At 40.1% G+C, this 24,971-nt stretch overlaps 2 protein-coding genes across 8 annotated transcripts in view; both read left to right on the top strand.

Moving 5' to 3' along the window:
- Positions 1-14,117, top strand: part of stard13b (StAR related lipid transfer domain containing 13b) — a 60,601-nt gene extending 46,484 nt beyond the window's left edge. For 3 of the 4 annotated variants that reach the window (XM_070905183.1, XM_070905185.1, XM_070905184.1), the window contains 13 exons: positions 4,043-4,114; positions 5,240-5,321; positions 7,180-7,243; positions 8,275-9,632; positions 9,747-9,917; positions 10,108-10,267; positions 10,501-10,699; positions 10,954-11,167; positions 11,571-11,685; positions 11,804-12,025; positions 12,184-12,401; positions 12,513-12,689; positions 12,853-14,117. In XM_070905183.1, the coding sequence (XP_070761284.1) occupies positions 4,043-4,114; positions 5,240-5,321; positions 7,180-7,243; positions 8,275-9,632; positions 9,747-9,917; positions 10,108-10,267; positions 10,501-10,699; positions 10,954-11,167; positions 11,571-11,685; positions 11,804-12,025; positions 12,184-12,401; positions 12,513-12,689; positions 12,853-12,970 (3,170 nt within the window). In that variant the 3' untranslated portion in view covers positions 12,971-14,117. Of the gene's footprint in view, positions 1-4,042; positions 4,115-5,239; positions 5,322-7,179; positions 7,244-8,274; positions 9,633-9,746; positions 9,918-10,107; positions 10,268-10,500; positions 10,700-10,953; positions 11,168-11,570; positions 11,686-11,803; positions 12,026-12,183; positions 12,402-12,512; positions 12,690-12,852 lie in introns of those variants that run through there. The other variant, XM_070905186.1, reaches the window with a different exon arrangement.
- Positions 14,118-17,267: 3,150 nt separating this feature from the next.
- Positions 17,268-24,971, top strand: part of nbeab (neurobeachin b) — a 188,961-nt gene continuing 181,257 nt past the window's right edge. For all 4 annotated transcript variants that reach the window (XM_070906391.1, XM_070906390.1, XM_070906393.1 and 1 more), the window contains exon 1: positions 17,268-17,540. In XM_070906391.1, coding sequence (XP_070762492.1) covers positions 17,268-17,540 — 273 coding nt within the window. The remainder of the gene's footprint in view (positions 17,541-24,971) is intronic.

Here is a 24,971-nt window from a genome sequence, read left to right as displayed (position 1 = left end):
TTTGCAGATGAAAATGGATCTCTTCTTAAACATGTACACTACTTTGCAAAATAAGGGAAGCAGACGCTGTAGGAATATAAAGATTACCAACTCATCATAATGTATTCACTTGGCAAACCCAGTATCCTCTAGGATTTTATATATGAGAGTTTGTCTGCTTATATGCCTTTTTTTCATTTCTTCTTAGTTTTACATTGTAAGCTTGGATAGATGGTGAAACTTGTTGAGTCTTTTTAGATTTAGTTTTAGATAAGAAATAAATCACTTAAAAATCAAATATTATATTATATATATTATTAGTTGTTATTAGAGTCATTATTTCTTTGCAACCTCTTTATATTAAAGGAAATCTTTTCAGATACTTGAAATAACTTATTCTTTGTTTTGTGTCAAGTGACACAGCAGCACTGTTGCTGTGTCAGATGATACAGATCACACAATTCCTCTCATTCATTGATTTTGTCTCAGACAAAGAGGCTGAGTCGGAGGTGAAACAGACGAATATATCACTCTGATGATGTTAGCGTGGAGTCTTGTGAGCCGGGTGCCTCAGCATGATTCACTGCTGCTGATTGCTGACAGTTTATGTCATGGTTTTCCCCCGTTCAGCTGCCTACGTTTTTTCCATTTCGTTGACTTGCTGGAACAACATCTTGACTCTGCAAAACCATGCTTCCCTTTTGTTTGTTTTATATGAAACATTTCCCACAGTGTTAACTCTTCTTGGATGAAACTTTTAAAGATTGTAAAAGCTGATCAAAATGACTGAAAACAAAGACATATGTCATGAAATGGGGGGGGCAAATTCTTCAAGTTTAAAAACAGGGTCTTGAAATACAAGAAGAGTCCCAGAACTCAGTGGCAGTGCTCGCTGTTTGGATGCAGTGGAGACCTTTGCCAAAAATGTGCTGAGTTGGGTATAAAAGAGTTGTCGTGGGCAGAGTTGGGTAGGAGGGTCGGGCACAAGAAGCTGAGGGAGGAGGGAGAGGGGGTGAACGATAGGGAGCCTGCCACAGAAAGGGGTGGGTTGAAGGAGAGATTTAGTGTTGGGACAGGCACATGGTGGTTGGGGGTAGATGGAAAGAGAAAGGGGAAAGAGGGAGCTGTGGATCTGAGTTCAAACTGCAAGCTGTGTTCAGAGAGAGAGCAGGAATGTGGCTCAGCGTGGGAATGAAGATGCTCTGACATGTTGAGGGACACTCTTGAGTCTTGACGGATATATATGAACCACTCTGGCTGTATGATGAAAATATCCCGTAAGTACACAATAATTTGTTAGCGGAAGTAAACTATGGTGTTAGGTGATTGAAGGATTTTGGATATAGACTTATTAAGGCGTGTTTTTATTCACAATAAGCCTGAATGAATGAATCTGGCATTTTTTTGTTTTCCAAAAGAGTATGAAAGAAAGAGAATTACTGTTAGTCATGAAGCTTTGCTGTCAGATAGATGCAGCTCAGGACAAAACAAAGCATATCATAAAATCCTCAAATGTTTCCAGCCATGTAGTTGGCTATAAATATTTTGTGGTACAGTGGAATGTGAACGAGCCTTTAAAACTGTCATAATTTTGGCAGTGCGTGTGTCTGCTCAGCCCAATCACTGTCCAAGTGTGCCGTATCTTTTCCTGCGGCACTTTGCATGTCATATCTCAGCAATGAATTACATAACCAATGTTCTTGATAGTGAACGTTGCATAAAATGAATTGTAAAGTAAGGAGTCGCCCTGGCCACAGATACTTCAGTCGTACACAGCTTTTGACATTCTGGGCCATTGTGTCACAGCCAAACTGGGTTTCATCTCTTTGTGAAACTGTAATTTTATACTGTACACAGTTTTAAAGCTGTGGGTTGTGGAGAGCAAACACAAGTTCTCGTTCACTGGCATGATGCCCGCCCAGCCTTTTATCCACAAGAGATTTCCTTAGAGAGAGGATGAGAGGACAGAATGTCTCGGTATCATGTTACAGAATGCCAAACAGAGAGGAATTCCCAGCTCATGTTACTTGCTCCCAGTGGTCCAACCTGCGGCTGTGGGACACAAGAGGACCTGGCAGCGCTCTCACTATGTGCTGCAGTTGAATAATACAGGCCTGATATTATCCACCTGGGAGGGAAGCCTAGCTGAACAGAAAACCTGCAGCTCCTGGTGATACAGGTGGGAACAGAGCAGAGAGGCTCCCGGCAGCGTTCACATGTTGACTTAACTGCTGGTTAGGGGGGTAAACAGTTGACTTTTTTTTTGTCATCCAAGGACACAGAGGACTGTTAATATTTATTCAGTTGTTGGTCAGTCTAAAGACCAAAGTCACTTTTCATTGATTTTTCAGTGACACAGACGTGAAGCAGCGCAGGTGAGTCCTGGATCAACAGTTTTGGAAAACAGGCGATAGCAGTATCTTCATTGCAAGGTTACAGTCGCTGTAATTACGCAGTATTGTGTGATGAATGACCGCGGTTCATGTTTCAGCTGTAGTGTGACAGGCACAGACAGGGAGTGGAACTGAGACCTTAGATGTGTGACAGGAGAGCTGTTTGTTACCTGTGGGTGCAGCTTAAGTGTAACTTTTCTTGGACGTGATGTTTATGCTCTTTACATTGTGGAAAGCGGGCTAAACCACTAACAGTGGGAAAGGTATTAGCTGTGTGGCTTTTAAAGAAGCACTGGAACTGGTAAGAATATTTTCATGTCAGATTTAAAGTCTGTGCTTCATATATTTTATGTGAAATGATTTATGTCATTTACCATTGTGGTTTCTAATTCTCAATAATGCAGCTGTAGAGTGAGTGACTTTGGATAGTAAATTATGGAAATAATTAATGAATACCCTGCTCACATGTTTTCAGATTTTTAACTGTGATTCTTCTGTTTAGGGCTGCAACTAACACTTATTTGTGGCAGATTAATCTATCAATTTTTTCTCGATGAATCAGTTAATTGTTTAGTGAATAAAACATCAGAAAACAGTAAAAAAAAAAAAAAAACATCAACCACAGCTTCTCAAAGATATTCAGTTTATTGAAGAAACCAGCAAATATTTGCATTTGTAAGCAGAATAGAGTGAATTATCTAAACAATTAATCAATTATGAAATTTGTTCCTCATAGTTTTCTGTCGATCAACTAATAGATTAATTGACAAATCCTTTCAGCTCTACTTTTGTCACAGTAAAGCGAAGGAAAACTGCCTCCAGATATATTTAAAGAGTAAATTTGACATTACTGGTATGGGATTTTTGAATAAATATTATTAGATTATTGGTGAAATATAATGTTTTCGGGTCTCTTCTTTATTCTGTTGCTTTCATTTAGTTATTTATTATATATAAAAGCAAACTGTGTACTGTAGCACTGGTGTGTCAGAGAGTATGTCTCACTGAGGCGGTAAATAGCACCCAACTCTATTAGCATTAATGGAAAGGTGCCAACAGTCTGTTTCCTCTCCTTGTCATCAGCGGCTCTGAAGCCTGCAGACGGCTAGCTCTGCAGGTCAGCAGGACCAGCTTGTGAATCCTGAGCCTTGTTTATACTCTCTGCTGGGGCCATTTGTTTATCAGAAAGTTGATGCGATAGCTTGCTTGGACCCTATTAAGGAGTCACATCTTTAAACATCTGGTTTATACATGATATCTCTGGCTCAGTGCAGTGGATGGTGGTGCTTTTCACCTATTTTGCCTTATTTTAAAGTCTTCCGTTTGTTGTTGTATCATATACTTTGTCCTAAAAGTAAAAAGACAACAGATGGTTATATAAGATCCCATGCTGTTCCATGTGAGCGAGCTGGGTACCTCCACCTAGACAGACTGACCGGCAGGGTCATAATCACTTCCATGCTATCTCATAATAATCAGAGAGGGAGTTTCAGCGTGAGATTCACCTGGGTCTGTCCGTCCCCAGATCTGTTTGTAGGATACCAGGTGCAGAGGGGGTGTTTGCTGCTTTGGTTGATGCTTCAGTGGTTTTGTCAAAATGAAAATGACTTAGTGTGGTTGAGTTTCACTTTTTGTCCATGTTTTAAAATGCACACTTTCTTGTGTTTCAGAAATTGAAGCGAAAGAGGCGTGTGACTGGCTGCGGGCAGCAGGATTTCCCCAGTATGCTCAGCTCTTTGAAGGTAATAAAAGCACTCAGTAAACTCCCACACATATTCATCACAAAGCGGGGGAAATGTTGTTGGGTTAAAAGATAAAGACTAATGAAGGAGCAAACCAATGAAAGGGCTCTGTTGTAATCCAAAAATGGCATTTTTATTTTAGCTTTTTATATCTGTTATAGCTTTTATGTGGGCTTTTTAAGTCGATGAGCGAATAATGGTACACAGTGTCATCTGGTCATCTGGTCTGTCACCCTAGTCCCCAACGCTGGACACAAAACCATGTATTCACTGGCTGCATAGTGAGCCTCATTTACACAACTGTCCTCAGGAAGCCTCGGAGACAGGGCTCCAGTCGGATCCCCAGACACCACAAAACAAGCGGAACATCAGCTGCTTTTAAAGTCTAATCTTTTCCAAGCTACGGTTACTACATAAACATGTCTTCTGTGCTTAAAGAGTGAAGTCATGGGAAGAACTGGGTTTTATCATAACGTAAAGTAGCTCTACTCCCTCAGATCTTTGTGTCGAGGCCAGACTTCTGAAGTGCTTCAGTGCAATGAATTTGTTTGCTGACAGTTCGTAGATATTTGTAACAGAGCTCAAGCAATGTGCGCTGATAATGGCTGTTGGAATAGAAAGCAGTTAACTGATGCTAGGGGTCGTGCATTAGAAATGAGATCAATGATGAAATCTGTTGTTAGGATGTAATCATGTTTCAAAGCCTACAGTATATCTGAATGTCTGCCCCCTTAAAGAACAGGCTGAGCCTTGTTGAGGTCTTAGTGTTCAATGCTGCTTCTGCTTTTCATAAAAAGTTAACGACTTCACATGAATGCGGTGGAATGTTAGATTCAGAGGGTCTGGATTCAGTCTCTTAAGTTATGTAAGAGGAGGCCCATACCCAGAGGAAGACGTAATGCCTGCACAAGCCTGAGCGCTGTTATTTGGGCAAATTCTGTCTCTTCTCATTAGCATCACATACAAAACAAGTTTGATGGTCTCCCAGCCTTCCATGTACTTCTGGAAAGAATGTGGCTTCCACATCTTTCTTTCCATTTATTCTGTCCATGAACACTGTCTATGGAAGAACTACTGAAATATCAAATCTAATTTCCACTCATTTTTATGCTTTATTTCCCTCAGATTCCCAGTTCCCCATTGACATTACTCCTGTGAAAAGAGATCATGACTTTCTGGACAAAGATCTTGTGGAACCTCTCTGCAGGTAACCAGACGTCTGATTGACACTCATGGTGGCTCATCCATGAGTCAACTATGCAGCAAATAATTTTCTTGCCCCAAGAAAGTGGAGCTATGTGAAAATCCCTATATGAACTTTAAAGTGAATACACATCTCACATCTCATGATGCTAACAGCATTATGTAATTGTTATTTTCTTATTCTGGGTATTAAGAATCACATGAAGAAAAGACACACACTGTTACATTTATTGAATTTATTAAATCAGTACATCAGTCCATACAGACCTTCATCAGCCCTTCATCTGTCGGGACTGAAATGTTAGACTGACATACTGATTTAATAAACGCTTTAATTGCAAGAGCATTGCCGGGAATCTTCTTATCTTCAAGACTTTGAGCTTCTCTCTGACATAACTGCATGAGAAATATTGGATATGTGTGTCTTTTCCCAATTTGTAGACAGTATTAAGACTTTAAAAGTGCACTAAGCCAACAACTGGTGGCCCCACATCAGTCCCTTGTAGGGCAGGACGGCTTGTGTACTTCTTCAAGCCGAGATGAAAACAGCACTTCAGTTACCAGAGTAACCATGGTTACCATCCCAAGAGGGAAGCAGGAGGAGCATGAGGGTTGCCTCACACAGCTCAATATACTGTGACTCTAAACAACCCTAAAGAAACTCATCTAAATTCCAAACTAGCCACGGGATAAATAGAAGACAATTGGAAACAGTTCCACCTCCAACGTGATTTTGCCCGTGACTTCCCAGCATCTCTATGGTAACATAAGGATGGCTTTGTTGTCAGTTACGCCATTACAGTCAAGTGTGCAAAAATGAACACCACCCTACATACTGTGGGTGTCTTTGATAGAACTGAAACCAATAGATATTTCATGTATGTGAGTGCTCTCCCTGATCCCTGGCTAAGCAGCCTCCTATTTTAGTAACCACATTCAAAGCTCTTTAGGTCTGTGGAATAAAGGGCCCCCAGCTTAGAAATCCTCTCTTCGGTTGGGTCCCGCTATCTGCAGTAACAATCATGAGAACTTTTTGTTTGGCTAACCCCTATCATCTACAGCACACGGGGATAGTTACAGCGTCCATCTGAGGCCATTTACTGTCACAGAACAATACTGTCAATCTATAAAAAAAGACTGTCTGCAATATCTGGAGCTGTTAAAGCTTGTCATTATCATACCACAAACCAGTTCCTTTTTGTCTAAAGTGAAGGCATAGTGAGCTGGAGTGTATTTTGTCATGCCGTCATCTTTTCCTCTGTGCTATTGTTGGTTCATGTACAGTTTTTTTAGTGCTGTTTCTTTATATATCCCAGTTTGCACACCCACAAAACCTCTAAGCACTAAGCACATGCTCCAAAACTTAGACTGCATGGTTGATTGCTTTTTGGAAAAGTGAGTTAAGGATATTTGCATTATTATTTCAAAGGCAAAGCTTTGAGCCAAGCAAAGTGCTTTTACATACTGCATGTTTGTATAAATCTGCTGCATCTGTAGATTAAGATCTACATATGACTATATTGAATGAACCAGGCTGTGATTAATATAGAAATATGGCTAATCCGTTGGTTTGCCTTAAATCCACCTTTCTTCAAACTACTGCACAATACCTTTCAAGCCACAACCACTTAGATCCAATGCTGAGAGAAAGAGAACAGAGCAACCGACTATTACCGGTGTTCATTAGGTTTAGGATATTGTGGCGGGGACAAACTGAATTTCCCTCTGGGTCTGGTTGTACATCCAGACCAGCAGATCCGCAAATAGAAAACAGAATGGGATTTATTTCTGGAGTGCTCATTAGGAAACTATTGTGGTGTTTTGCTGTGTTTGCTCAGGACTGTTTTGCCATTTCTTTCCAGGCGACTCAACACCTTGAACAAGTGTGCCTCTATGAAACTTGACGTCAACCTTCCGAAGAAGAAAGTAAGTGTCGACTCTAGATTACAAGCTTCACCATCAAAATGATGCTTCTGCTGTCTTTGACTTTTGGTGGATTATTGTATGACTGCAACACTATGACAAGTGCGACGTTATGCAATATGTATTTTGGATTTTTTTAAATTAAGTTGGTAAAACATTTTTTTATTCATCCAAGAGTTTAGGCTTAAGTGGGTATCATGCTATCTTGAAATATAACACTGTATGTTTTCTTTACCCCTCAAAAGTCTTAAATCCTTGACTCGAATATCACAATTGTCATTTGGAATTTGTAAGAAATAGAAGACAAACGTCAATGCCTCCGTAAGAAATGGTATTTTCTTTCAAAGATTGCCTTAAATTATGCATAGACTCCCTGCACCACCTCAAACACAATCTGGCTTCATCCTTTTAACCTAGATTCTATGATATTTGAGATTGTACCTTTGTTGTATTCCTTCCGATTGAGTATAATTGCTTTTTATCTGTCCCCACTTTGGAATGTAGCCTGCTGGCTTATATTAATGATTTTTTCCTGCTTTGATCTATTTATGGAAAAGTCTTCAAGTCAAAGGAATCATTTGTCTGGTGTTATAACACTGTCGGCTGATTGTGTAATGTTATTAAGTCTCAGCAGGCTTATCCTCCAGCTATTTCCTGCATTTCCTATTCCTAACTGCTCTTTGTGATATAGATGATATGTGTGGTGCTATATATGCCTTACCTTGAAAGCCAGCTGATTGCTTTGAAACACAAAGACAAAATGTGCAAATTATAGGAGTAAGCAAAGGCTATATAGCTTATTTTTTATTTTTCAATCTTATTGTATTTCCATACTGTGTATGGTAATACGTACTGTATGTGTATGTGTGATCTTTTTAATTGGATTGTATTTATTTTTATTTAATTGAGTAGTTATGAAGATCTTTTTTGAGAGACCTAAACAGAAACATTCATTAAGTGAATTAAGATTAACAATACCAAATGAAATCTTGTAGGCCAGAGCAATTGATGTAACGTAATCTGTCTTTCCCTAGAGTGAAGACTCTGATGAAGAAGACCTGTTTGCTATCAGTGACAAATGGACCTTTGAGTGGAGCAGCCGGCGTTGGTCCAGGTTACAGGACATTGACTGTCTACTGGGAAACCACGGAGAGGGTCAGCCCTCCAAGGACGACGTGCCCCTGAGAACCACCACCAGCAGCGAGAGTGTTCTGACGGACCTCAGCGAGCCTGAGGTCTCTTCTTTGCACAGTGAGAGCAGCGGGGGCAGCGGTCATAGGGGCCTCAGCACAGAGGACTCTGACTGCTCCAATCGCACCTGCTCTGACTCTGCAGCAATGCCAGACTGTACTTCTCTCACAATGTCTCACATCCCCAAAGAAATCCCTCACTACGGCTCACTACCTGATAAGCACGGCAAGACTAGTCGCATCCGTGCAAAAGACTTCCTGAAGCGCATGGAGACACTGCGCTCCCGAGGAAGTCTGGGAAGGGGTCGTAAGACGTTGGTCATCGGCACTCCAGTGCTGCAGCAGGAGGCCCAGGCACTGAAGACTCTGCAGTGCGTTGAGATAGTAAATGGAGATGGTGGGGCTCCAGAAACAACATCCAACAACGTTCTGCCATCCCAGTCCAGTAGTGAGGGTAGCAGCCATTCGAGTGGCAGCGCTGTCAGCACACCCAGCCTGAAAGAGCGTAAGGTTCACCGCGCTGACTACAAGCGCAGTGGCATGTATTTGGAGGACATAGACATCTTCTCGGGCACACAAGTGAATAAAGTCGCAGAACAAAACCGCAAGAATGAATTCTGCTCCTATGAAGACCTGGTGGTCCACATTCCCAAAGACCACAAGCCAGGAACCTTCCCCAAAGCACTGTCCATAGAGAGCCTGTCCCCAACCAATGGGGCCTCTATCAACTGGCACACAGGCAGCATGCACCTGGACTCTCCACTAATTTCATGCAGGAAGGAATCCAGGCCTATCACCCAGTGCTGCTCCAGAGGCAGCCGTATCAGTGTGTACGACAATGTTCCTGGCTCGCATCTGTACGCCAGCACTGGAGACCTGATAGACCTGGAGAAAGAAGACCTGTTCCCTCACCTGGATGATATCTTGCTACATGTCAATGGTCTACAGCAGATAGTGGACCACTGGTCTAAGAATGTGTTGCCTGTTGGAGAGGGGCTGGCGCAGGTGGATGGCGAGAGGGAAGATACAGTGGGGCTCCAGTCCTCTAGTCAGATCACGTTGGACTTTGAGGGAAATTCTCTCACAGAAAGCCAGACCACACCTAGCTACGGGGACAGAGTATCACTTGCTGAGACAGAATCTACAAGGCTCAGGGAAAGGAGGGACTCAGGAGTAGGTGCTTCACTCACAAGACCTAATCGGTGAGACTCATGGAACACTGAAAGTACTGAATTATTTGAAATTTTAGGAGTTTAAGGCTTCTATGAACAAAAAGAAAAATGCTTTTCTTTCTCTTTGCTGTTTCGTGGCATTAGGTTACGATGGCCCAGCTTTCAGATATCCAATCGCCTAAGTCACTCAGTGGCATCCCTGCAGATTACCAACCAGTCAGCAGGCCAGCTGAGTTTGTTACAGAAGTTTTCTCTGCTGCGTCTTACTGCAATCATGGAGAAGTACTCCATGTCCAACAAGCATGGCTGGACTTGGTAAGTCTCATTTTAACATTTATAATTCATAATTAATTACATATTTTCTTTATTAGTGAAAGCACATTTTATTACATTTCTCTATTTGCTCAAATTATTGTTGTTATTATGTTTTGTATTGCTACACCACAGTCTCTTATTTAGGCAGTAGAGCAAGATGTCAAAGATGTTGTGTTGATGTCTCTCCCAGGTCCGTGCCAAAGTTTATGAAGAGAATGAAGGTACCAGACTATAAGGATAAGAATGTGTTCGGAGTGCCTCTCATAGTGCATGTGCAGCGTTCTGGACAACCATTGCCCCTCGGCCTGCAGCAGGCCCTGCGGTACCTGAGGAGCCAGTGTCTTGACCAGGTCAGCCAAAATACACATGCTCTCAGGTTGCATGTAACTTGCATTTTCACATGATATAACAAATGGTTGGGTTTGTGTATAATGTGGTGTAAGGTGTCAGTGCACAATGACTGACACAGGCAGTAGGCAGATACAATAGTAGTATAATAATACAGTGAGCGGAACTGCTATACAAGGTAGTTACATATTGCTGTCAGGTCAAGTTGACATTAACACTTCTGTTTTGCTTCCAGGTGGGTCTTTTTCGTAAGTCAGGGGTGAAGTCTCGAATTCAAGCTCTTAGGCAGATAAATGAGAGTTCTCCAGACAATGTGAACTATGAGGATCAGTCTGCCTATGATGTGGCTGACATGGTGAAGCAGTTCTTCAGGGATCTACCTGAGCCTCTGCTCACCAGCAAGTTGGGCGAGACCTTCCTCCATATCTACCAATGTAAGGACATACATCTCTCTTTGCTTGTCTTTTGTCCCATGTCAGGTTTTAATTTTATCTATCTCACTTGATTTTTGTTTTAATTTGGAGAACATTGTGAAATTGCATCTCATCCTAACACAGAGCACATGCTGTGTGAGGATTGAATTTGAAATCTAGTAAACGAACTCTGACAGTTCATGATTGCTTTTCTCTCTTCTATCACTGTGTCTGTTAAGCAGAAATAATAGAAATCAATTCTCTCAAATGTGCAGATGTGCCGAAGGACCAAAGGTTGCAAGCTGTCCAGGCTGCCATCATGTTGATGTCAGATGAAAACCGAGAAGTGCTGCAGACACTGCTCTGTTTCCTCAGTGATGTCACTTCCTCTGTGGAGGAGAACCAGATGACACCCATGAACATTGCTGTGTGCCTGGCCCCCTCCCTCTTTCATCTCAACATACTCAAGAAAGACAATCTTTCTCCAAGGTAACATCTCGTGTCTTCTAGTGTTACAGTACCTAAAAAAATAATGGAAACGACATGCATGTATTCTATAAACTCCTGTGTGATTATCTTCACCTATGACTCCATAAAGATAGACATAAAATGGGTTACAGAGTTTGCTCAGCCCTCAGGGTGCAGTAGATTACTCTCTTTCTGGGCCAGTTTTAAAAGGACATGGCACTCTTTTTAAAGCTCAATGTTTTATGAGATCATGCTGTGTACAAACAAAGCAAAGCTCTCTAATTTACCATGTTGAAATTGTTGCTAAGGGGATCAAAGGGGCTTCCTGCAGAGCAGAGGAAGGGTTTATATACTGAGTTTCGTGGGGACGTTGACCTGGGAACTGGGGCTGGCCTAATAAGTTTTCTCCCTCCATAATCCCCAGGGCCATGCAGAAGAAGTACGCCACTGGCAGACCAGACCAGAAGGATCTCAATGAAAACTTAGCAGCAACACAGGGCCTCGCTCATATGATCATAGAGTGCAACCGTCTCTTTGAGGTACAAGAACCTGAAGTTGAAATGATGCAAGAATTTCAAGCCTAGATGCAATACCTACAGGCCTCCCTCTGTGTATATTTGCTGTGAGCCTTACTTCATGCTTTTATACACCCATTAGATCCCTCATGAGATGGTTACTCAGTCGCGTAATTCATACGTGGAGGCTGACTTGCATGCACCAACAATTGACGAACTGTGCAAGCAGCTAGAAGATGATGATGGAACGTACCAAACTCTTATGGAGGGGAGACTTCAGAACCTGCTCAAAGAGGCCCGGGAAAAGTCCAAATACTGGGTGTCCTGCAGCAGCTCTGATAACACAGAACTCTACTATAAGAAGGTTGGTGCTCTTCCTTTGATTGTGGAGTTAATTTGTTGTTGTTTCTAATAGTACATCAACATAGCTCAGTGATAATTATCAACTCCTAATCATGAAGGTAAAAATCAATAATGCATGGTGGTTGATGATGATGGTTTTTGTCTGTGTGTTCCATCCAGGTGGGAGATGGGAACCCTTTGAGACGCTGGCGAGTGTCTGTGGAGGTGGAAGCACCACCATCTGTAGTGCTGAACCGTGTGCTGCGAGAGCGCCACCTGTGGGATGTGGACCTGCTGCAGTGGAAAGTGTGTGAGACACTGGACAAGCAGACAGAGGTGTTTCAGTATGTCCTCAATCGCATGCCCCCTCATCCCAGCAGGGACTTTGTAGTTCTCAGGTGAGTAGTGATAAAAAGAAAACACTTAACAACATATCATCCTTTGTTTGGAAGTAGTCGTAATTTATTTTCTTTTATGGTACAAAATGAATCTCTTTCTGTTTATTTAAGGTCATGGAGGACAGACTTGCCCAAAGGCGCCTGCTCCCTGGTCTCTGTGTCTATAGAGCATGAGGATTGTCCTCCTGTTGGAGGGGTACGAGCTATAGTCATGGAGTCCAACTATCTGCTAGAGCCCTGCGGCTCAGGAAAGTCCAGACTAACTCACATCTGCAGAGTGGACTTGAAGTAAGTCTCACAAGGGTCTTAGTAAAAGATTAAACTGTTTATTTTCTTACACACATAAAATACATCAATAAATGTTTATGTGTGATTTTAGTTATATTTTTAAGATATTTATCTGAAGCTCCCTGAACACTGTAGTATATTAAATATACTGTTTTGATTGCAGGGGAAGGACTCCAGATTGGTACAACAAAGCCTTTGGCCACCTTTGTGCTGCAGACGCTGCCCGAATCCGCAACTCCTTTCAGCCACTAATCACAGACGGCCCAGAGACCAAAATCTAAAACTCTTTGCCAGTTGTGTCTGCTCAGCCTTGAGATCAAGATTGAGCCTTTGAGTCATTGCTAACAGGCAGACACAAAGCATAGACAGGACCCCAGAACTAAAGCACAGTTTATCCAGTTTTTTTTGCAGAGTAGAAATGCTCTGAAAATAATTTTGAGCTCCTCTGTACTTGCACAATGACAAAAGAGGACATCTTATAGGTGCTGAGCATAATTACTCGATGGGAATTTAATCACCCTGCCAATGTCCTTAGTATTAGGATTTTATTTACCTTGATGTTGCTAAACCTGTATATTATGATAATTATTATCTTTAATAATATTGCATTACTGTTGCTTTAATCTACAATGTCTAAGACATTCAAGCTCTTAAATGCTTCTGGGAAGCATGTATATGTTATTCATTTCAGATTTAAAGCTATAATTATTATGATGTAGACTCAAGTGTCTGTATATATGTGTGTGCGTGTGTGTGTGTGTGTGTGTGTGAATATACTGTACATGCAAACAAGATGTATATATTGTATATATGTGAAGGGATAAATAGTACATATGTTAATATCCTATATATTGATTCTTTCACTGTGTCGACCTTTCTGTAATACACATGGTACAAAATTGTAAGCTGGTTTTACTTTGCTTCAGTATTGCCATTTTGGAATGGGTGTAATTTTATTAAACTTTGACCTCCTATGGTTGTGAAAAGAATGACTTAAGGTTTGACTTGATCATACCTGCTAAAGGGTACTGGATCGTTCAGCCAAGTACAAGATGCATCATTTTTTTAATAAAACTATCAAAATTATAAAACGTTTGTATGCACTGATTCTTGCTGCCACTTCGAAAAGATGAAACAAGAAATTAAAAAAAAAAAGGATTCAGTAATGGACATCTACTGACCTGTGAAGGAGTCTAAATACCTGTTATGGACAATTAGTATTGAACAGCGAAATATATGCAGACTTGTACTGACACTGAACACATCTCCCTGATTTGGGATGAGAGGGACCTCTAATGGCCAATCAAAGGAAATGCGTGATTACAGGCAGTCCTCATGAGAGGATAGACTTACATGGACACTTTATTTGAGGTCAACTCATTTTTAATGCTAAAATAACTGTGAAAATAACTTTGAAATTAAAAGCAAATGAAGACTAGTTCATTTTGTCTGGCCTTTCTTTACAAATTGTATAGAAAGGGAAAAACTTGGGCTGAACACAAATGTCATTTTTGTCCACTAGATGGCCCTTTCTGATCAGCATCTATATTGTAGGCACATTTTATTTGACCCTGGGACAATATTAATGAAATTAAGTCCCTTTTTTTCATGGGTATTTTCAATTATTTTAAACAGGTAGTAAGGGTGAAGGAAGATTGATGCTGCTAAGATATCTAATGGGGAAGTGATCACGCCAATGGTAATGGAGCAGCTGAGACATGATGAAAGTAAGTAAAAGGATCATTCACCAAAAGCATAGCAAAATATAGTGAGATGCTGCTGTTGCAGACCTTACAGAAATTATCCTTAGGTGAACACCGTTGCAGGTCATTGAGTCTGAATCTCCTTCTCTGATTCAGTTCCCTATATATGCTCTTACTGTGTGAAAGGCAAAGTCAAACTCCCTTCCACTGACCTCTATTCTGCACTGGGAAGAGTTTATGGTTCTCATTGGAACGGGGACCAGCAAGCTTAACATAGGGTGGGAGGATAGGAGGGACTGAGTTCCTGGTAATGATTTCCCACTGACATTAAAAGGACATTATTAGATAAGGTGTTATGTTGGGATAAAGTAATAAAGAATACAATGGACTAATACCTTAAGGACACAATAGCAATTATGCCTAATTCAACTATATATTGCATTTTGAAAAAAACATTTACAATAGCACTACAATGAGATAAAAAGAACCAACATCACAAGATGAAATGATATTTAATTTACTCATAGGTGAGCAGGCTAAATAATCAGATTGCCAATTGTTCTGCATTCCATTACCACAAATTAAATCAAGCTTTAAAACTGCACACTAGTATACATGATAGGTACAGCTATATTAAGCCTGACATTATTTCTACCTCTTTTGAAGCCATGCTGACACAGATCATCTTAATGAGGTCATGAAATGCAAGCTCAGCTTCTGGCTGTCAGTCAGGACGATGGACAGGATTGTTGCCAAGCTGTCAGCATCAGTCTCTTTTATATAACCACTGAAACCTGGAAGCTTTTTTTGTTATGTTATTTGTTATTACACACTGTATAACTTTTTCCACATGACTTTGTTGGAGAAGTCACTCTTCTTGATCGTCTCAGAAGACATTTAAGACAAAAGACGATACAATGCATAAATGTAATGCATTGACATGCAACTGATACTTGTTCGTTGAAAAGGAAAACAAATCATCATTCAAGGGAATAATTTATTTTCTGGCATGGAGATTAATATAATACAAACCTGTAAATATGAAACATGCATGGTCAACAGTAATGCATGCAAACCAGGATTTTAAAAAAAAGTTAATAAACCAGGCAATTCATGACTTTCCCTTAATGTCTGTAAATGATTAAAATTAGGCCTGTAATTACCAGTTCAATATGTCAAAAAGCAGACTGTAATACTAACTCACCAGGAGCATTGGGAGAAAACTTGACGTGTAGTTGACCAAGGGAATTAATCTCAGTGTAAGAGGATTTGTTGTATTGCTTTGCATAGATGACTATCCAGGGTCACCTTTGTGCCTCACAGACTGATCAATGAACTGTGCACACCTGCAGCTTAAACTGTAATGAAACTAGGACACACTTATGTGAGGAGAGGAAGAAATTGTAGGATAATAATAATAATACAAGTCAGATGTTTGGATGTGTGCAGACACAATGTTCAGGTTCAAAGTCTGTTAATTAAGTGATAACCTTAAAGAAACCTATTAGTAAAAGCCATAGTCAATACCATTTTCCATCACACCTGTATATGTTTAATTAACCTTATAGCCATTGTAATAAAAATTGTATGTGGCCACACAACTCAAATCTCATTTTAGTCTTTGACTAGGCTACTGGTCCTAAAAGACCAAAATGGCATTAGGTCTTTTCACAGTTGTGGGTCTATAAGCCTACAACAGTGGACCATCACAAAGGCAATTTGAGAAATTTTCTAATAATTTAAATCAGATTAATTTTTTTCTGAGAATTTAATTATTAATGTTATACCCACAGGGCCTAGAGATGGACGCTTTGAAACCCTTCAGAGTAAGTTGGGCTAAATGAATATCCACTCGTGATCCAGTTGCTGCGGGAAAGTTTAATTTCTGATTGGATTGCAGGTGTCTTTTAAAATCCTCAAGCATAGCACCAATAGGACCAAGAGGCACAATTGATAATATTAATCATACATTTGGGACACCTAAATGGAAAAAAGCCATCATTAATATTATTAGGTACACCTGTGCTTTTCCTGCCATGACTAACAACAGTTGACTATGAACATTTCTCATTTTGTAAAAAATGTTTTTTTAATCAAGCTTATTTTTGTATTACTTTTATTTCAAATTATTTTCCATTTATATAACACTGCCTATTTGCATTCACTCAGGAAACGTAAGTCAGGTAACTTCCGGCTGCCATCTTTGTTTCAGAATGAAGCTAATCAAGCTAAATCAATTCTTGGGCAGAAGCTGGTTGGCATATTATTCGTTTGATGCTAGTTTAACCCTCACCAGTAACCCGATTGGCTTGACTGACCAACAGACAAACTTTATAAAATGGATGTGTATGGCAGTATAAACCCATCGGTTGTCGTTTTGTCTTTTATAAGTGGCCGTGTTATAAACTCAGTGAAGCACTCCGCACTTCGCTGCCCCCACCTGCCCGGTGGATAGCACGGGGAAGCGATCTACTTAGGTCAGTCTCCGGCACTTCACCTTCATCATATCAGCCAGCGCAGGCGTGGTGAGTGGAACCGCAGGCAGGGGGCGGCAACATGGCGGTGACAGCAGCACAGACACGGAGACGCGCATTCAGGAGAGCGGCACATACACACATCTTTGTGAACACAGCGCAGGTCAGTCAGCCCAGTTAACTGGCTGACACCGACAACACACCGGACTCCCTCACCGGAACTCGCGAGAGTGGATTTTACTAACTGAGAGTGATTTCTTGTTTGTGTTTTGTTTTTGTTTTTCGGGTCTTCGTGAGTGCTCTCCTCTTTCATTTCTTTTTGATGCTCCACAGTGGTGATTCAATCTATCACAGGGGGGAAACGAATAACTAGCCTCTGAAGCCACCCGACTTGGGTGGAAATGACAAGCGAGAGACCGATGACAATGCCGGGCTCGGTGTCGCTCTCGGACCGACAACCTCCTCCAGGTCACAGGCAACACGCGGCTGCGGTCTCCGCTGGCGCCGGTGAGACAATGATGATGTCCGGCGCAGGTTCAGTGGTCCTCCCGGCTGGGATTATCAATCCATCGGTTCCAATCCGGAATATCAAAATGAAATTTGCTGTTCTCGTCGGATTGATCCAGGTTGGAGAGGTTAGCAACCGGGATATTGTTGAAACGGTGCTGAATTTGGTAAGTAAACGTTTTTCGCCTCTTATCACTGTGTGACTGGACGTTACTGCCTAATCCCAAATCCCAAATCCTATTCAGCGACAACAATACCTGAATATAATGTTGACATGTAACAAAACAATGTGAGAGACATTATTCAATTATTTGCAGTACTAATATGAGTAGGTGCCCCGGGATATGTGTGAGTAAACAGCAATAAACATTCAAAAGTCACATATGCACACAGACAAGGTGGGATGAGTGGTGAGGGGACACTAACACAAAGCCAGCTCTCAAGTTTTCAAATTCAACAAAGTCCCAACTTCACTGTGTGCTTGTAAATAAAGTAGACTGGTGTGGATGATGTCAGTGAAGGTAAAGTGCATACCTGTTGGGATTAAAGTGTAATGTGAGTACTTCATAGCCTGCTGGTGCAAAATTGATTTCAAATGGCACTTATGTTGATGTAGAGTGATGTATGTGAGGCATCTGCTGTAGTGTGTGTGTGTGTGTGTGTGTGTGTGTGTAACTAAAGTGTGAATACTTGTGGGGGTATGTTCACCCTATAATGGTATAAATCACCCTCAGATTCATATTGACCCAGGGAGTATTTCATGTATGGTCTTTTATTGAGTCCATTCTTTCATTCATTGTATGATTACTATTATTTTATTATTATAGCTGCAGCAAAGTGGGGGATTTGAGCCAATGGTATGGCCAGGGTTAGCAAATGAAGCCAGTTTTGCCATTGTTGGTACAATGTATGAGGAGACCGTAGAGCCAGTACCTTAGCTTTGACCGTCTGCAGAGTACTACACCAGCCTGTTTGCAGTAGTTGGCCTCTCCTTGTTAGCACACTAGAGATTAATTACGACCTGTTCTGGCACAACAGAAATCCACTTTGTGGAGCAGGACAAATTGTAGCCCTTGGCATGTTCAGACATGAGAGTAGTACTGCAATGGCTGGAGTCTCTGACACCTTGTGCCCTCACACTTAGCAGAGCTGTTTTCACAGGAAATGTGCTCAAGGAATAACACGCTGTAGTCTACACTGCTTTTTGAGATTGTACATTTATTTGCACCGGACACTGATCTTGTTTTAGTCATTTCTCCATTTTGTTGTTCTGTTGACTTATTGGATTAAGAACATTAATGTCTCATCTGCCTTTTGCCCCTCTGTGCACATTTTGTTTCAAAGTAAAGAGTGCACTATATCCAAACATTTCGTAGTCACATACACTTTTGAATGACAGATTTAATTAACAGAGGAATTTACTGATTTGATCAGGCCAATTTGATTCTACTCTACTTGTTTGCAAAAAGAAATTCAACCTCCATCCAAATGATGTGCATACAAATGGACCACATATAATGCAGCAATCTTGGGACCAGATAACACAGTAATTGTTATTATATCTGCCTCTTCATCTAAATTACATCACAAAATGTGCATGAATAATACTAGCCAGTGAAGAGGGTGGAGAAAGCTGTCACGCATACAACACTCCTGTCTGTAAGATGCCATGACTACAGGATTCTTTATGCTTGTAAGTTCAGGTTATTTTTGAAGTTTAGCGAGGGTCTGAAGATCCTGAAGGATCCTTAACTGTTTCTCATGGGGTCTAATTTGTGGAATAATGAAATAATAATGTTTTTCTCCATCTCCAATGAGCATCTTGGGAAAAATGTGCGCAGAGGATCCACGTCTTTTTATTCTGTTATTTTTTATTTTGGTATTTAGCTGCAGTTCTTGTTGAACTGCCAAGATGGAAAATTTGACGATAAAATTGATCTAATATGACTGCTCCTTTCCCAGAATGACAGCCTACATAGAAACCTACCTTAGATGTTAGAGATGGGACATCAGATATGTCATTAGATTTATGAAATGTGCACCACCCATTAGAGAGGTACATTTCAACTGAATTACACACAAAACACATGCAGAAGGTAAAGCATTACATTACAGTGCCCCAGAACCCTTAGCTCTGTATCTACATACTTCACTCTGTGCCAGTGTTTTTTTCCCTCATCAGGATGACGTTAATTTATTCATTCACTGCATTATTCCTGTTTAGGGTCATGGGGATCTGGAGCCTTTCCGAACATATTACGAGCAGAAGTCGAAACACTGTGGACAGTTTGTCTGTTTATCTCTGGGTTGACATAGATAGACTGGCAACCAGTTTATATACACTTATATAGCAAGAATAATGTGAATCATAGTGTGATAAGTGCCCTCTTTGGTTTGAAATGGCACATAAAATAGTCCACAACAATAGACATACTTGCATACAAATAGGATACTGTAAGTAGCCTAGTTATACAACTTTCCTATTAGATCATTGGGTCAAATTATTGTTCATAAGGTGTGAAAAACTATGGCAACCAACTTCTTTTCAATGATTCACTGCTTTCCCCAAGATGAGGAAAAAACACTCAATAGCTAATTGAGCTAACTGTCACTTGGTATGAATCACTCAATGAACAGTTCTCTGACAAAAGAGGAAGTCGCATTACTCAACAGCAGGTCAAGTATGATCTAATGTATAATGGAGAGAAGTGTGAAATGAACATATTGTGACCTATGAAATTAGGAAAAAACTTGCACAGCACGTCATCTTAATCCTGACATTTGGGAGTAACAGTTCTCATATGCTGTCAGCAAATGGTTGATATTAACTCATAAGCATGACATACACTGTCGGTGCCCTTGAGTGTCATGTCATGTCAGAGTTATCATCAAGCTTATTTCAGTTTCCTTAAAGTGATACGCCACCCAAATTCTATTCTTTTACTATCAAACACTAAAACCCCTGTAGACTAAGACGAAGACGAAAAGGTCGGTGTTAAAAGTGTTGGAATACCAGTATACCAGTTGCATGGATTCCAGTGGTTACAATGTTTTCATTGTGGAAAGTATTAAAACACCCATAGAAACTTGTCAAAACACTCCTGCAACATAATCCATTTATCCACTATCCATTTGTATACTAATGTTCCACATATTTCCACATATTTTACCCAATATGTCAAAATACAGTTTCTATTTGTAGCTCCTGCAGTTAACTGTTAATGTTTGTAGCTTGTGACTACATTTGCTTATGTTTGTCTCAAGGGACTGCGTAAGAAAAGCTACAAACAGGTACAGTGTACATTATTTGACAGATTTTGGTGAAAATATGAGTTTGGATACTACTGAGTGTGTAAAAAAACCGGGGAGAAGAAGATTATGTTGCAGGAGTAGATTGATAGGTTATGTAGATAAGCTGACCAGAGCCACTATTTTCCATGAAGAAGAAAACTTTCAACATGGTCTTTCAAGCTGGCAGGGTTTGATGGTTAGACTCTAAAAAGATTTTTGGTAAATTATCACTTTCACTCTTTAAGACCAGATGCAACATTTGCGTGTTTAATGACATGCTTCAACTTGCTAGCCAAAGCTCTATAAAGTGGGAATGAAATCGTCTATCAGTTGCCAAACATAGGGTTTTACTAAAACTATTTCCAGAAAATATTCTACTGACAGAGGTAGATTACTCCCACTACTCCCACACTACAGTATTCCCTTCCCATCTGTGTGAGTGATTTTACAGTTGATTCTCAGCTACTTGTTCAGTCATTACTATATGGGGGCCCACTTATTGCTTATTTGATATGACTTTGAATTGCCACCTTAGATAGAAAGCATGCTGAGATACTTTGAATGAGACAGATTTTTTAAATGCCCTTACTGCTTTGATAAATATATAATATATTTAATTTTTTCACCAATGGTTGCCAAATCAATTATTTTCATTAGCTTAATGGCATTACACATGCTACTACAATTACCCTTATGAAAAGCGCAATGATGCACATTGGACTATATAATCACTGATCCTTGCTGTTTCTGATAACAAAATGCTTTTGAGAGCAGTTTTACTGAATTAGAACCAAAGAAAGAAAGGAAAAGCTCTAAGGTGAAACACATTTTTTATATGAGACCTATTTTCGTATCAAAAGCCAAATTAGTTAGGATGGTGGCCTTGCATAAAGGTGATGTGACTGGAAAGTTGGTATACCTGAACTGTGTGTGAATGAAACGCTAGAGTTGCAGGGAGGTGGTCGGGGTGGATGATAAATGTACAAAGCGCAGGACTGACACCAGAACCTGGGTTTGCATCCCGAGTCCTGTCTGTGGTTAGGTTTAGGCCACAAAAGCACTTTGGTTAAAGTTCGGGAAAGATCGAAGTTTTGGTTAAATGTTAATAAATACATTGTGTCTTGTGTTTTAAGTCACTGCTGACTTTTTCTGTATTAAATCAAGATCATGATCTTTCCAGAACCAAGTGCTGCCAGTGTAAGCCAGCAGATTTTACAAGTAGTCTATAAATCTCTCATTGAAACTGTTCTGTCATACAGAATTACTGCATGCAATGATATCTTGAGCAGAAACTATAGTAGAAAGCAGGCGAGGGTCATCCATGTGGCCAGTAAATTAATCACACGACCACAGAGCCAGTTTGGGGTTCTTTGGGAACAAAGGATGAGGAGGAAGGCTCTGTGTACCACAGAGGAACCTTCACATCCGCTGGTCTCCATATTAGAGATGCTAAATTCTGGTAGGTGCTACATATGTATATAAGCAGTAATTTATCAATTCTGAGCAACTCAATTTTAATCCTTTCTCTGTATTCTATTCTTCTATTCTATTACAATTGTGTATATTTTAGTCAGTGAGATTGAGGGCTCTAAATTGCTAATAGGTATACGGTATATGTGAGAGTGAGTGACTCTGTCTGAGTTAGCTGCTACGATGGACTGGCGATCTGCCCGGAGAGTTTTTGTCCTTTGCCAACTGAATTCTAGGATAAGCTCCAGCACCCTGTAAGTAAAAAATAAGCCTAACGATAATTAAAGAATGTGTATTCTTTGGGGAGCAATGCCTGCCCATGGTGCATCACGTGCCCCCCCCATTACTCAACCTCCCAAAGTTTATTTTAAATAAAGAGAAAAAAATTTGACTGATTAAGAATTGCTGCATCCACTGCAATGTGTGGAATTTCATTGAGAAAAATATGCCTTGACCACTTTTGATTGATACTTGAGGAGATTCCCCACCGACACATAGCCCTCAGACACAGCCGTGGGAATGAGAGGTGCTGAGGTTACTGCAGCAACATATATATTATGTATAGGTATATTATGTGTGTTGTTTTTTTATTGTTTTTTTTCTGTCACGTTACACCCCACCTCTCCCTGTCCCTGTCACACGCAATACGTTTTTAGTTTTTTTCCCAGATGGTTTCCTATAATATTTTGTGTAGTTTCCTGCAGTAGTTTGTCTGTAGGCCTATTCATATTGTGGCAGGAATGTTTGGACTGGATTGAGACAGCCTCTGTAGCATGAACAAAATATAGATCAAATGCAGCTTTCAACCATCAGCAGCACTTACAAAATGTGGTTTTGGCTGGTTTTGTTTTGTCATGAGTGACGACTGTGCTGTCAGTGTAGTATATACTGATGACTAAAGATGGCTACATTTCTCACTATGCTGTTTTCATCCTGTCATATTGTTTAGCTGAGAAAAGGTCATATGGTGCCGTCAAGATAGGATTTACAATGTTGCAAGGGAATTATTAAAGTCTTTTGCACAAAAGTGTAATTTAGTCTATCTCTAATGCTATGTTTTTATTGGCTAAATTACATGTATTGCATGCATAAGTTAAGAAAATCACATTGCATCAAAACTATTGTGAATCTTGCATAAGGATAGATATGCAACATCCTCTTACAAAATGTCATTAACTTTATCAATTCCTCCCTGAATTCTGAGAACAGTATATATAAAATGAAATAAATGAAATAAAATGTAAATATTGATGATATTTCCCGCCCAGGGAAATCAGATGCCTGTCCAAGAAGTTTTTCCTGGCTACAAGACTATTTAGCCATTTAAGTGATTGATAGAACAGCTCAGTGTGCATCAGGTCAGCACATCACCAAACAGTGTTTCACTGTTAACATTAACAGGTTAATTGAATAAGAATTGAACGTCATTCCCCCACATGACCTGAAAAAATGTTTGTGTGACAGAGTAATTGAATGTGTTACACATCCAGACGCTACATTATTGTGCCACCATCCCTTGTTAAAACTAATGAAAGGGGGAATGTCATTAATCTTTCATGTATAGGTAGCCTGAAATGAAAGCTGTAATTAAGATAATGTTTTATAAGACAGGTTGTGGAGTCCTATCTTCAAGGTTGATGCAATTCAACAGGAATTAAATGGAGTAACAAAAGCTTGAGAGCTTGAGCTCTATCATTTGACTTGGAGACATTATCTAACTTGTCACTGTGTATTAGATAAGCATCAGTGTAGCAGGATCTCTCCTATACACACTGCTGTATTAAGGTGATTTTAGTGATCTTGAGTATTCCTTATTCCATGTATTTTTAATATGTAAATAGAGATTTGTAGAGTCCTATGAAATGCTCTGCTCCTGGTTGAATTGTATAAATCATACATCGTGTTTTACACTAGCCCTCTGACAAAGTGAGAAATGGCTGTGTAATAGACGTTTTTGCCAGCTGTGATGCTGTAACATTCTTTAGATGTTGCACTTTGTTTGTTTGTCGTATTACATATCTATAGATAATCAAGACGTTAGGGCTGGTTATGCTGAATGGGTGTTTCAGATTAGCAGTAATTTTGTTTATTTTTCCAATTTCTGTCTGCTTACCGTAGGGATTTTTTTATTGCTTATTAATACTAATACTAATAATAATATCCAGGCTTAGAGTGGCATTTGGGCAAATATTATCATTATAAACAATAATAGGCATTTTCTGCAGGGAATGTTGCATGCATCTGGACTGATATGACAACAACAGTAAAAAAACAACAGTTTTTGCAGAGGAATAGATCATGCTTCAACATACTGTATTGACATTGTTCCTCATGGTTACAAAAGGTGACTAGATTTGACAGTTGGTTTTTTAGAACTCTGCTGAGACGGGGACTGAAAATTGTGTTCATCAAGTTGTTAAACATCACAAAATACTAGTAATTCACCTTTCTGATCTCAGGACTTTAATAATATTTGCGCACTGGTTCAGTCCCTTCCTAAAAAAACATTTTGGGCCATTGTAAAGCTCTCTTTGATAATACAATTCACAAAAAGGTACATAAAAATAGCCCCCTTTGAGCTGTACAGCATCGATATATATTCACCAAATATCAAATCAAAGATTTGACATGGATTTGGTGTCATTCTTGTTGAACACAACCCCTTTTAAGAGTCTCTAGATAACATGATAAAAATGGTCTCAGTGGTGCAGCCCCATCTGAACTTTTAGGTGTGGCCTCTTAGATCATCCTGCCTAACACTGCTTGTCATCCCAAGGTCTACATTAAAACCAGAGGTGATGTGTCTTTGCTGTCAGGGCATGGAACGGCCTTCTGGA

This window comes from Enoplosus armatus, chromosome 5, assembly GCF_043641665.1.
Source record: "Enoplosus armatus isolate fEnoArm2 chromosome 5, fEnoArm2.hap1, whole genome shotgun sequence".
Lineage (NCBI taxonomy): Eukaryota > Metazoa > Chordata > Actinopteri > Centrarchiformes > Enoplosidae > Enoplosus > Enoplosus armatus.
This window is presented reverse-complemented; position numbering and strand designations above follow the sequence as displayed.